Genomic DNA, 13,893 nt, shown 5'->3' on the forward strand with positions numbered 1-13,893 from the left:
TTGAAGAGTAACGAACAGGAACAGACTGTTAATTTACTCATATTTGAGTAATAATAAATGAGTTGCGTGTTGTGTAGTGATTGGGCAAAAGAAACAGTTAAGAGACATTATAAAGCTGGCCTCTGCCCCACCCCATCTTAGGTGAAGTATTAGCTTCTTTACTTGTATTGGTGTCCGTACCCTTTGCGGGAATCTAAATCCACGTGAGAGGATCTATTGATTCACGTGCCATAAATTTTAGATTTTTTAGGATTAGGATAAAAAAATAAGCTCAAAGTAATTATAATTCCCTAATTGCGGTATTTATTAACAAATGTTTTGAATTAAAATTATTTAAATATTGTTAAGGAATTCGAAAATTAGTTGAGGTGCATATAAGTTGAGCCGGACGCTCGTATTACTAAAAAGAAAAAAAAAACTATATAAATAATTATAACTTGTCAAGTAATGTTAATTAATTGATTTGATTATAAGATTGTGATGGATTAATATTTATGAATATTATGAAATTGTAAGTAGTGGATAAGGTTACGGATAGGATGTTAAAGGGTAAGATTAAAAAACAAGGAATGAAAACAGTCTCATCCCTGAGGTTTGGTATAAGTACATGTTAGTCTTATATAATATTTTAGTAACATTTTGGTCCCTGTCAGTGTCAGTTATATTTTGGTCTCTCAGGGTTTTATTTTTTTTTTTATTATGTCAAAGGACCAAAATGTTATTAAAAAAATGATGAGACTGAAATTATTTAAGCCAAACAGAGGGATGAAATTATAATTTTCCCTTTAAACAATGATGTTGAGATATGGGTTTATGTAATAGAACGTTGAGATGAGGTCTGTTTCTTAAAAGGATCAACTTGGAAAGGTACTAAAGTGATAGAGAAACAATGAACGTGGCTACATCATTCAGTGACAGTTGTATCTATTTAAAACTGACAAACCGTCTATTTTTTGAGTTTGTCTTGCCATCAATTTTTGAGTCTTAGGCAATCAGAATTTGATAATGTTATTGGGCTCAACAACTTTTGATTTTATATTTTCTTAAAGTTATAATCACCCATCTACTGTTAATAACTATTAAAGAAAGAAATTAAATAAAAACTACTAAACAAATCCCTGATGATGGTTGAATGAATCTTAATAATTATGATGTCGTTTCTATGTTATTTCCATGATTTTAAATCTGATAATCATTAAAAAAATAAAAAATGAAATCGATAATGTTATCAACCTAAATAATAGCATATTCCTATCAAACAATGAAAAACTGTGTCCCAATAAACGAGAACCAAATGTTGTCTAAAAATGGACATAAATGAGGTGAGCTGCTCATTATGAGATCACCCGCAATTTAGGTTGAATAGGGTGCAGCCGCAGCATGCATTTACAATATTGGTGTAAGAATTGGATAGCTAGCCAGCAAGGCAGCAACTACAAGCTAATCAAATCACCAGCTGTCAATAATTTGAGATTTAATTAATTATGGAATAACAAAAATGAAACATCACGGTTGATCCACGTTGCCCCATCACAAAGTGCTTTTTAATAAGGCCATTAATAGGGATAGTTGGTGCTTTTTCTCGCGGCCTTGGAGAATAATGTCTGCTCAATTCCTGATTCACTTTTAGGAGTTGAGACGGTTGTTGCAGCAGTTGGGTTATAATTTCCGTCTTCAGACAATATTATTTCAAGGATTTGTATTTGTTATTACCCTCCACAATATCTTGTTTAATCATACTCCCACTTAAAATATTTTGTAGACAATTTCACACCTAAGCAAATCATGTGTTTTCTTATTTTTAATATTATTTAGTGTAATTTTGACAAAGAGAAAGTGAAAGAAGAGAAAATGCTGATAATGAGGATGACATTATTGGGAGACAAAAAGATTTACTTGTTTCTTTTGGTGAAAAGAAAAAAAAAATGTGAGAAGTGATTGTTTGTTTGTTCTGGTAGATGAATTAGATTATAGATTTATCACGAGCAATCATGGTGAAGTAAATTTATGGGAGGATTATTATGGCAACCAGAGCCACAAACTCTCATGAATATTCACTCATCAGCTTGAGATCATGAGTTAGACAATGCTAATTAATTGACTCCTTGAAACCCAGATTCATTTCTTCTTTTTGATTGGCTTGTTGTCGCAACTTCAACCATGCTCTGGTAGCTAAATTTATTAATTTAAGAGTTGTATTTGTATCTCCTACTGAAACACAGTTGTAAATGTAATAACTGTTGTTAAATATTTGCTGTTTCCATCCAAATGCTTTGCAGGAGTCGGCAGCCTGGAGGTAGGTTCTTGCAGTTTGTGACTGTTACCTACCAAATCTCTGTACTGTTAGTTTCATTTTCCATTATACTCTCCTATTAAGCTTGTTTTGTGTCAAAAACTTGCTTATAAGATGAATTAGACAACGTTCACTTTCAAAACAGTCTCATAATAACTCGTTTTAACATGAAGTCGAAAATCAAGTAGAGAGTACTAAAGGCTGAGGCCAACCCAGTAGTGAGCACTTCAATTTGGTCCTTGCATGAGAGCCTTCTCAAATGAAGGAGCTTTTTTACTTTCATAAAACTATAGAATTTATGATTTTAAAGCAAGAACAACACCTTTACGCGTTCGAAGGAAAAGGGTACAATACAACTTACAACTTACAACTTACATCCAACTGCATATATTAACAACAGGGAAGTAGGGGACTTTGACTTCACCTGTTTATTGGATAAAAACATAAGAACTACTAAATATTTAGCACTAACATATTTAATTGGGATTAATTATACGATAGGATTGATAACATTATCATCCTTGACAATTGTTGGATTGACATTAAAAAAAATATTAATCTAACAAATCTCGAAAATCAATAACGTTGTCCACTCCATAGTCCACACCATATATAACAGTTGTCCTATCAGCCTAGGCAAATGCAGAATTTTCCCTGTGATGCACAGGTTGCGCTGAGGTATTTCTCCTGCAGGGCCTTTTTGCATTGAGACAGTGTGCATGGGTTGAGTTGGATCCCAAAGGCACACTCCCCAATATCTGGACCCAAAACCAATAGCTTCATCACCATGGCAAGCAAAATATGACTCAGATTCACTCCTTTAGTACCTCCCATTTATAACTCTGAACTTTTGTTGGGCACTGTTTTTGTGTCTTGGGAAAGAACAACACATATTACACATTTATAGGGAGAAAACAAGTCCAGAATGACCTATGGCTATCCCATTTTCTAAGATAATAAATTTAAATGTATTATGAAAACAACCACATAATGAAGTGAATGATAATATACCTATAATATAAAAGCTAATCAATCCCATTCTATTTCAGTGTATTTTGCTTACTTCTACATCCACCGAAAATTATTGAAATCCAGACCAATGACAGATTAACATATGGTGTAGACTGTAGAGTATGTGCTACTATATATCATTGATTCATTCAACTATATCGACTTACATCACATGTGCAGCAACCACTTTCTACAATGATGCTATTTTATAAAAAAAAGGGATCACTCGGCATATGTTGAGCAATGATTATAATGATTTAATTTTGTTCCCCTTCAGAAAACATCGCCTGCCCTTGGAAACATTTTGCAAATGTTAATGAGAATTACTTGTACAATTGTTCATACACAGCCTCATTATTGTTATTGTTCCAACTTCCTAAGTAATTATTCTGCTCATCTCCTCCACCGCCAAATCGAACTGTGCGCATTTTGAAATGGGTCAACCCTAAATGTCAGAATAATTTGTAGAAAGGAGAGTTTTCGTTGATAGCACTAAGAATAACCGACCTTGGGCCTAAACCTTCTCTAAAACGGGCCGAGTAAACGGGTTGTCTAGGTCCACATTTACATTTTCCCTCTCAAAAAAAGTAATAATTTTTTTTTTTTTTAAAAACCTGTACTACCATTTAAGAAGAAATGGAGGGAAACACAGACTGCAGCAATCTCTCAAAAATGCCCAGACGACGCCTCAGAATCAACTGCTCTTCTGATTCTGAACAAGAAGAAGAACCAAATCAACCACAATCCACTCATTTCTATCAAAATAACCAACAACCTAATACTACTCACCCACCCGTCAATTTATCCCCTTCAACTCCTAATCCTAATCCTAATCCTAATACTAACCAGAACCCTAACCCTAATCCTTATCCTCCCGACCCCTTACCTATCTCCGACGAAGACGATGAAATTGACTCCTTCACCGAACCCCCAACGACAGCACCCGAAAATTCTCCGATTGCCGATATGCTATTGACTCTTGGACTGAGGTTGAAGAGAGATTGGCTATATTCTTGTGTTCAAGGACTCAAGAGTTCTGTTTCAGGATTCTCAAACCTCGATGTTGCGGCAAAAGCAAAGCTCTGTTTTCAGCAGTTTTTGTTTTCGGACATGAATTATTGTGGTGCTGGTGTGCTTCCAAACAATGTGGACTCATTGCATCTGGTGGATCTCAAGGGACCTTTTGTTTTGCAGGTGTGTGCTTTTTCATCGTATTTGTTTCATTTTCTTTTGAATTGATTCACTTTGAAAGTTTTTAGCTATATTCAGTGTAAAATTTTAAACTTTGGAATTTGTGATTTTTTTTTCTTTAAAGGTTTTATTGGTATTGAATTTTATTATTCCAGGTTGACGAAATAGTTAATATCAGCTGTCCTCTACGAGGCAGGTTTCAGGATACAGCTTCTGGTATCAAGAGGTGCCTCAAGTTGTCCATGACAGATGGTGCTCAACGTGTGTTTGGCATGGAGTACAGGCCAATTAAAGATCTCAAAGTTTTGGCGCCTGCTGGATTGAAGGTTTTCATTTTTTTATTTATTGACCGTCACCTTTTGCTAACAGAGAATTTTAATTTGGGGCTGATAGTATCTGGATTCAAGATTAAGGGACTCCAGAGTTGAATGTCTATACTATATTTTGAGATAATTCATTTTCAAAAAGGTTTACTTTCCCTTTGGAATGCAGCAGAAGGTGCATAGACAATGAATATTATTGTGTGGTCATGGGTAATGTTGACATTCCTGACAAATATATTGAAATGGTGAAGGTGCTTACTGCGGATTTGAGGCATTTGAATTGTTAGTTGAAGGCTAATTTAACTGTAATATGATTGTACGTCAAATGGTACTTGGAATTCCTTTTCCGCAGAGGTTAATTGTAATTTTTTTTTTTGGTGGTATATTGGCTGTATCCTCTTGTCATGCCGTATAGTTGTTATATTTGCAGCTTAATTGTTTCTTGACTTGACTAATTCTTAATGCCAAGAGATGACAAATCTCTCTTCGCTGTGCAGTAGTTTATATTCCTCTCTGGATGTTAGGTTGTCATTTGTAATGTACATATACGGCATGGACTGCTAATGCTGGTTCCTGAAGCTCTAGAAGTCCTTGGAGGAATGGTGCAGCAGTTGGAAGTGGCGCGTCAGCATCTTGTTGAGGAAGTAAACAAGCCACCGAGGGGCAAAAGGTATTTTTTGATCCTGTTGCAGATTTCCAACATATTGCTGTTTATGTTGTACCTCATAATGTTACCAACAAGATGTTTCTTCCCCATATGTATTGCCTTATACATAACTTGATTCCATTGCATTTTCACTCTCAACATCTTGACAAGCCATGTTATCAGTGGAAAGTAAAATTGGTTGCTGCCACAGAATTCTGTTGTGGGATTATCCACTTCCAAAGCTTTGTATACAGACAACTTCTGTTTAGTAATTTTGTTGAGGGATAAGAGTTTGCTTATTATAGCAGATAACAGATGCATGCTTGATTTCACAGTAAATATGCAGGTAGAAGAATTTGATTAACTCAGTTTTAGACTGTTGTGGTCTTAGAACTGTTGCATGGTAATATCCTTCTCGACTCTTGAGGAGTATGGTCCCAATATAATACGGTCACTTTCTTTTTCATTTTTGTAACGTGGTATCACAGGTGGATTTTAATAACAAATAAATGTTGTTTGAAATTCCACTGCCTGACACCTTTACGTGCTTGATCATAGGATGATCATTTTTTCTAACCTAATGCAGAACAAGGACAGGAGTTGTTCCTTCTTTAGCTACTAGGGCTACCCTCGCTGCATGGCCTTCAAATGGGTTCAATGTTACTGGGCAGACCAATAGTTCAATATCAGAGAATGCAACTTCCTTCCAAGCAAATGAGCAAGCCTGGCAGACCAACGGTTCAACATCACATAATGCAACTTCTTTCCGAGCAAATGAGCAAGACTGGCAGGCCAATAGTTCAGCAGCACAGAATGCAACTTCCTTCCAAGCAAATGAGCAAGGTTGTTATTTCTTATTATCATTAGCACCTTTTATTTTTATACTCTTAAAGGGGTTGGGAAATAAAGGGTTCGGGGGCAATTAACTTATCATCCACAAAACATTTTTAGTCTGTCGAATACAAACAATAAGTTTATATAGCATACTTAGGTGTACGTGTGCTAGACAAGCCGTGCCATCTTGAGGGGGAATGCTGGGAATCATAAAACGTGTGCTTTTGCATTCTTAACTCTCTCTCTCTCTCTCTCTATTTAAATTTTAAAACCATCTTAATTTAATTGATCACTCCTCCTTTCTTTTCTATCTTCTTTCTTATATCAGATATAGGGTCAAGTCTGTGTAGAAGGAAGAGCTTATGATGATTTATCATGTAAAATATCTCTTTTGTTAATGGACTGCAGCTGCTCCTGTGGTTTCATCAGGCACTGCTATCAGTCAAAGAAATACGACTGTTCCCATCAATGGGGTTGCTGTGGCTAATTCATCATCTGGAGTTGTCGTGGATTTTGAGGAGATGCATATAGATGCTGTTCCCACTAGCCGGGTGAATACATTGTCCAACTCAAATTATGATTTTGTATTCGATGTTGAGGATTTTAATATGGTTCACGATGTTAATAAGGTGGAGGAGGTTGAACACCCACTCATATTATCTGGAGAACGTGAAATTCCATTCACTTATTTGGCGAGTTTGTCAGCAAAGTGGGCTGCTATGAAGGAGAAAACCCCTTCTGTTCAGGGTAAAATTAAGGTTTGTCTAATGGATTCATTTTTTTTCATGATTAGATTTCTTATCTACTTTTGTTGATTATCTTTTAGCATTGAGCTTCTAATAGGCTATGACATATTTTGCTTGGCTCCTGTCATCCCAATTTAATGCAATTCATTCAACGGAGCTTAATATTAATAGGACTACTATTGTGTAGGTAATGAATTTCAAATGAAAAAAATTTAATGTCATATAAATTTTTAGGCTGTAAAATATTCTTTGAAATGAGATCTGCTCATGTCTGTTGTGGAAAAATATTAAACAGTATAATATCAATCGCCCGCCAATCGAATTATACACATATATATATATTTGAATTTTGAATTATATTTTGCAGTGCTTTTTAACCGGTGTTAAGAGATTCCAATATAAAGGGAGGGAAAGATATGAGCTCCTGGTTTATGTTGATGATGGTAGCCTCATCTCTGAAATCCTGATTGACCACAATGTGAGTTGGATTTTAAAAAATTGATGCTATGAGGTTGTTAAAAATTGAAATGTTGATTAGCTTTATATTTTTTTAGGTTGTACAGAATGGAATAGGTTATTCTCCTGCGGAGGTCACTGCTGCTCTTTCCTCATCAGATACGAAAACAGTTAGTGATATGAAGGAGACTTTCAGACAGTTCCAATTACTTTTAGTGACTTTTGAGGTAATATAGGTTAAAGTACACAATATTTATAACCTTGTGCTAGATGATTAATATGACTTGCTAAGTGATGAAATTTGTTTGTAATGTAACCAAATGTTTCATATATCTCTAACTCTATTACCTGGAATTTTTTTGTTGCAGGGAACAATGCTTGTGGAGATGAACGAAACGTCTCCTCGACCAATTGTCCTTGAGATGACCCAGGGCTGTCCTTCATCTGATGCACGGTTGCTTCTGAGAAGAATGAAGCCCCCTCCTGCTCGTGCCCAGACTCCACCTTGTCCGTTTATGAATCCCATTGAAATTTCTCCTTGATTTGACCCCACTTTTAACGCCCTTGTATAGTTGCTTGAGATGGAAAGTTGAAGGACGATGAAAATTAGTTTCAACAAAAATCTGCAGTTGTTCCCGATTGTATATTGTTCTTGGTGATTCTTTAAATCGTTCACGAATTGAATGGAACTTGTTCCCGATTGTATATTGTTCTTGGTGATTCTTTAAATCGTTCACGAATTGAATGGAACGGCATGAAGATTCAAATGATGACAACTGTTGCCTATCCATTCCTGGTTGCTTGGTTGAAGTTTGCTTGGTCCATCAGAATAAAGATGATTAAAATAACTGGATTAAGCCATCATTTGTGCTAGAAAGAATTCCGTTGACTGCTGTCTGTCGTATGGAGAAAAGTGACTATATCTTAGGTGAAAATGCGAAGCCAGCCAGCTACAATGTGGAGACCAATCTACGAGAACAGGATGGAATTCGAAAGCTGCCCCATCGGCCTCATTCATAAACGTGGTATGTCTTTTCCTTCCCCAAATTTATGAAATACCTTTTGGATTGCTTGATCTTAAATCATGTTATTTAAGTTTTTTTTTCCTAAATAATCAGCGTCAATGCTCAATTTTTTAGATAGAGCAATGATTGTTTCTCTTGTAAGATGCTGGAATAATTAGTTATGAACTTCTAGAGATAACTCAAGCTTTACACAACATATGCAAGTTTTATATCCTGCAGAGACTTTAGGCATTTGATATTAGAGAAAACAAGATATGTTTTCCCATTTTGATATACTAAAATGGGGACCGCCTATACCTTTGATGATCTAGACGAGCCGTGAGCTCATGAAATGAAACTGTATCTGGGGTTAGAAATTCCTTTATTCCTTTAACCAGGTCCAGTAACTTCTTGCTTGGTGCATCTCTCTGTGAAGTCCCAGGTCCAGTCACTAGCAGCATGTTGTTGAACCACACTATTATCTCTGGCCAAAACGCTTTCCAGAAAAATGTCACCCTGACCCAAGATGGCTCTGTCAAGTATTTATCTCCGCGGCATGCACTGTTAACAATAGCTCGTGCACATTTTTTGGTTGATCGTACTGGCATCAAACTTACTTGAACCTTGAACAGCAAAACTCAGTTAGAGGTGACAGAATAAAATTAGAAAATAGCACAAATGTGATTTAATTACATAACAATCAAGCATGTGAAGAGTAGCTTACGTCTCTTATTTCTTTGTCTGCTTCCAATTTGCCTGCTTTGTTTAGGAACTTCTCTTCAGTCATTTCTGACTCTATCACCCCGGGAGTCACGATTGTTATTCCAATGTCATCCCCGTATTCAACTCTCAATGTCTCGTATAAGGCAATTACGGCTGCTTTGCTTGCCTGAAGTCATAGGAAAATCTTAATTGATTAACATTAATAGTAAGAGATTAAGGAGAGAATGCGGATCAAAGAGTTTCCTACACTATAGAAGGTCATTCTTGGCACAGGTAACCATCCAGCAGCAGAAGCAATTGCAATGATCTTTCCTTTGCTCTGCTTTAGAAGCGGAATTGCGAAGTAGGCGCTATATGCTGAGCCCCAAAAGTTGATGTCCTAAGAAAAGATGGTGAAAATGTTTAGCAAAATTTAATTGTCCAAGAATTCGTCCGAAAATATTAGAATGCGGTAATGAGTATTACCATAGCTGGCGCAGCTCTCGTAATATCTGGGTAATCTTCAAACATGCAGACTGGAGCGACACCAGCATTTGTCACAAGATGGTCCACTGTTGACATAAAATTTCATCAATCAAACAATAATTTCCTGAAAGAAGCCACGAAATTGCCAAAGCCCCTTACTCTACTTACATCGACCAAAGTGTTTCACTGTTGCCTCAACAAAATGTTTACAGTCTTCAACCTTGGTAACATCTCCGGGGATGACAATAGCAGTAGGTGAGCCAATCAGCTCTGCTTGACTTGCAACTTCTCGGAGCCGAAGCTCTCTTCTGGCAATTAAGGCTAAACAAGCCCCTTTCCTAGCATACTCATAAGCAAGATGCTTCAAAACAACACCACTACACATATGAAATCACTAATAAAACATAGGTTAATTCAGAAATAATTAGTAAATAGACTGGTGCAAACCTCGCCAATGCCCGAAGATGCTCCAGTAATAAGTACAACTTTCCCAGCCACATCTTCACTGAATATGTTTCTTATAGTGGACAGGAGAAACTTGAATAAGAAATATGGTGGCAGGAAGAAAGGCAGTGTAACAAGGGCTACAAAAGGAACTGTAATGTTTAAGAACTTATTGATCAAATCCATAGCTTCTCCACAATGAGAAGAGAGAGACAGAGAAGCTAGAGTTCCTTGTTTGAGTAACTTAGAAAATTAAAGACTGGAGGTGTTACACTTACTGTCGCTATGTTCGAGATATAGATCTGAGTAATGGATGGATATGGTGCAAGTGCAACGTAGCAGCGTTGCATGGAGAGGAAACTAACACGTTGGTAGTTTGCTCTATCTTTTACCTGGCAAAACAGTGACGGTGGCAGCCAGACAAACCTTCTTTCTACCTGGGCTGGGCTCCAAGGAGTTATGGGTATATGACAAAAGGCAATTTATAGAACTTAAATACCTTTTATTGTATGAGAAATGTCATATAAAAATGTTATATATATATAGTATTACTTAATTTTTAATCTCTGCTCAAATACATTATGCAAATTATGTTTTAATCATATACTGAGTACATTATATTATAATTTGGTTTGAAAAATGACCCTAGTCTGCCAATATTTAATACTGTTGATGCTCATTTATTAATTAACTTCGCATGAATACACACGTTTAACAAATGACACCTTGCCATTTGGTACACAAGCTTGATGATAATATCTATTCTGCCTTTTGCTCAATAGATTGTGTTAAGCTCCCTTTCAAATTCTTCTTGCCAGCTGCATTTCTAATTGAAGTCCTGGACCGGCTGACGCGAAATGCTAAGCGGTTGCAATACTCGATCACCTCAGGGCAAACCGCCTTGAACAGGAATAGAACTCTAACCCAAGATGGTTCCACCAAGTACTTGTCCCCTCGGCAAGCGCTTTTTACAATTGCCTTTGCACATTCTTCTTTTGTTTCCGTGGGGATAAAACCCAAACCCTAATCATTCATCAATCGTTTATACAATGATTAAATTTAATAATACATGTTTCCGAATGTATATAAAAGTTCGTAACATTACGCAGATGATTTCTATCTAGAATTTTCAATCTGACAAGAATTCAGACAATAATATGATTATACAAACATATCAAATGGTGGATTTCGCCATCATGCTGGGGGTGTAAAATTATTAGGATTTTTTTTCTTTTGTTTTGTAATAAAAAAAATTATATATAACCTTATTTTTTCTTATTAAATTCATTGTGCTCAATACATATCACATATGCAAAGTGTACTATATATTAGATATTCAATTAATCCTTATAAATACAATTATAGCAATTGAAATATATTTGATCATCCCCCATTATGGAATAACATCTACCATTAATCCAAAGGCTTACCTGGGCGAAAGCTTGATCTAGGGTCATTTCTGATCTGATAAGGCCGGGAGTTACAATGGTTATGCCAATCTCCCATCCAATCTCCGTTCTCAGTGTCTCATAGAAGCTAATTATTGCTGCCTTGCTCGCCTGAACCCAATAAGATAAACACAATCATCCATCGGACACTAATAATGAGAGGTAACTAAAACACAGCCTTTTTTTGTTTTTTTGCAGATTTTGTCTTACATTATAGAAACTCAATCTTGGAATAGGATACCATCCACAAGTTGAAGCAATAACAATAATCTTCCCTTTGCTCTTTCTGAGATGTGGAATTGCAAAATGGGTGTCATAAACGGTGCCCCAGAAGTTTATGTCCTGTAAATTCAATTCTGAGTTGTTACTTACATTTTATTTAATGAATAATTGTGAGTTGTGTCTCTTGTTTGTACCAAAATAAAAAATTTCAAGATCTTGATCTAGCTAAGGATATGGTGATATGCAAATTATGTGGCGTTGATGATTTACCATTGTTGGAGTAAAATCGGAGATACAATGGACATTCTTAAACAAGCGTCCTCTTGCTACTCCGGCATTGTTCACTAGATGATCCACTGTTGCAGTAACCACATAATAATTAAAACATTCCGACCCTAAAACTATTTACATTGCAAGAGAAGACCTTATTAAAACAGTAGCACATACGTACGTCTGCCAAAATGGTTGATCGCAATGTCAACAAACCGCTTACAGTCTTGTATGACCGAAACATCAGCAGAAACAGCAACAACATCCCGGGAGCCAAGATGCCGAGCCCTTTCTACCACAGATCCCAGAGGTTTCAAGTCCACTAGGACTAAATTTGCTCCTCTCTTTGCATACTCATAAGCCATTTGCTTCAAATTTTTAAAACAATATCATCATCAAGATCAAGAAATAGTATTGTAAATAAATATAAGAAATATGGTTAAACATATAATTTCAAATATGGTTCCAACCTCGCCAATGCCTGAAGCTGCTCCAGTGATGACTACCACTTTACCGGCCACATTCTCACTGAATATGTGTCTTTTAATACAATGAAGAACCTTGAAAACCAGATATGGTGGCAATAGAAAAAGCAGTGCCACGAATGCTATGGGTGGAAGTAAAATGTTCATCAACTTGTGAAATAATTCCATAGTTAGTCTACAAAAAACAACAGAGATTAGATGTTGCAATTGTTCCAGCACTTGGTCCTTTGGAAAAATAACTTTAGCAAGCTTTTAAAGGATGATGAAAGAGACAATTCATTTATTTTGGATAGCGAGATTTCCCCCAGACCTTTAATATATGGGATCCACCTCTATTATTGGAGTTGTTGAAGATGTACTAGTTTTGGAAATAGAATAAGATTAAGGTCTGTCTATTCAAATGGGGAGATGATTAGTTTACTACTAACATTCAAATTTATCCGGCACTTTTATTTTATTTTTGACTTTCACTTCTTTAAGCTTATTAATTTTAATATTTGAGCTGATACTACTTGATCTGTTCTTGCTACTTGAGCTGATACTACACATGAAGAGGTTGAAATCAAAATCATGGAATCTTCTTCATCTTTATCAATGTTTACAGCTCCTGTAAATACCTCACTACCTAGATCTTCTTCTACCTCTAAAATAAATAGCCTTCATGAAATTTCCCATCTTCTCGGAAACCAAAAAATCCAAGAATCCATTCCTCCTATTGTAAACCCATACACAGCCTTTACTAAACCTTCCACTTCATTGCGAATCATATTAATTAATTGGATATCACTATTCATTTAAAGGGTGATAAAGTTTGGTACCAACCAACAAGCATTAATTTTCATAGGCTTTTTAGTTTCATATACAAAAACTTTTGGATCCAGAACACCTTAAGCAAAACTCGCTCTTCCGGGCTTCTTGATCTTTAGTCTCCTTAATTTGAATATGGCATTATTAAATGAAAAATGCTATCCTTACAAAGACCCATACAAAGAGGGCTACAAAGTGACATCAGTAAGAAGAAAAAAACAAAGAAAAAACAGAAAAAGAGAGAGAGAGAGAAATCATGAAAATCAAGGGTGGGGATTGTCTTTGTATGCCCCATTTGTATGTGTCTTTGTAAAACTAGCATTGCTCTTATTAAATACGATAGATTATGTACAAGAATAATTATTCACCTGTACTGAAAATACCAATCTCATATTTGAGGAGATCATATAAAGAGGGGGATCGATCTATGTAGCATAATGTTATGCTTAAAAAATCAAGGCTGACGTAGGCTTATGCCAGCGAGGACCAATCAAAGTTTAGGAAGACATTGTGCCGTTCAGGTGC

The 13,893-nt window shown here is 36.0% G+C and overlaps 3 protein-coding genes across 4 annotated transcripts; 1 reads left to right on the top strand and 2 right to left on the bottom strand.

Annotated features, from left to right (window-relative positions):
- The first annotated feature begins 3,976 nt into the window (after nucleotides 1–3,976).
- On the top strand, nucleotides 3,977–8,679 carry LOC116105432 (recQ-mediated genome instability protein 1). 2 transcript variants are annotated; one of them, XM_031391860.1, is made up of 9 exons: nucleotides 3,977–4,498; nucleotides 4,651–4,821; nucleotides 5,343–5,488; nucleotides 6,051–6,307; nucleotides 6,728–6,849; nucleotides 6,928–7,056; nucleotides 7,412–7,522; nucleotides 7,599–7,727; nucleotides 7,869–8,679. In XM_031391860.1, the coding sequence occupies exons 1-9, from the start codon at nucleotides 3,977–3,979 to the stop codon at nucleotides 8,040–8,042; spliced, it is 1,761 nt and encodes a 586-aa protein (XP_031247720.1). In that variant the 3' UTR covers nucleotides 8,043–8,679. The 2 variants fall into 2 exon arrangements, with proteins under 2 accessions (XP_031247720.1, XP_031247719.1); XM_031391859.1 differs by having other exon boundaries at nucleotides 6,707–6,849; nucleotides 7,869–8,678.
- A 103-nt stretch (nucleotides 8,680–8,782) lies between these two features.
- On the bottom strand, nucleotides 8,783–10,478 carry LOC116105408 (11-beta-hydroxysteroid dehydrogenase 1B-like). The gene is made up of 6 exons (XM_031391836.1): nucleotides 10,140–10,478; nucleotides 9,861–10,053; nucleotides 9,693–9,778; nucleotides 9,475–9,606; nucleotides 9,229–9,393; nucleotides 8,783–9,127 (listed from the first exon to the last, which is right to left on the bottom strand). Exons 1-6 carry the CDS (start codon nucleotides 10,320–10,322, stop codon nucleotides 8,801–8,803), a joined length of 1,086 nt encoding a protein of 361 aa, XP_031247696.1. The 5' UTR covers nucleotides 10,323–10,478; the 3' UTR covers nucleotides 8,783–8,800.
- A 316-nt stretch (nucleotides 10,479–10,794) lies between these two features.
- LOC116105442 (11-beta-hydroxysteroid dehydrogenase-like 4A) lies at nucleotides 10,795–12,769 on the bottom strand. Its single transcript, XM_031391869.1, has 6 exons — nucleotides 12,547–12,769; nucleotides 12,258–12,444; nucleotides 12,077–12,162; nucleotides 11,795–11,926; nucleotides 11,567–11,695; nucleotides 10,795–11,159 (listed from the first exon to the last, which is right to left on the bottom strand). Exons 1-6 carry the CDS (start codon nucleotides 12,727–12,729, stop codon nucleotides 10,896–10,898), a joined length of 981 nt encoding a protein of 326 aa, XP_031247729.1. The 5' UTR covers nucleotides 12,730–12,769; the 3' UTR covers nucleotides 10,795–10,895.
- Nucleotides 12,770–13,893: the final 1,124 nt, after the last annotated feature.

Source organism: Pistacia vera, unplaced genomic scaffold, assembly GCF_008641045.1.
Source record: "Pistacia vera cultivar Batoury unplaced genomic scaffold, PisVer_v2 Contig499, whole genome shotgun sequence".
NCBI classification, from domain to species: Eukaryota; Viridiplantae; Streptophyta; class Magnoliopsida; order Sapindales; family Anacardiaceae; genus Pistacia; species Pistacia vera.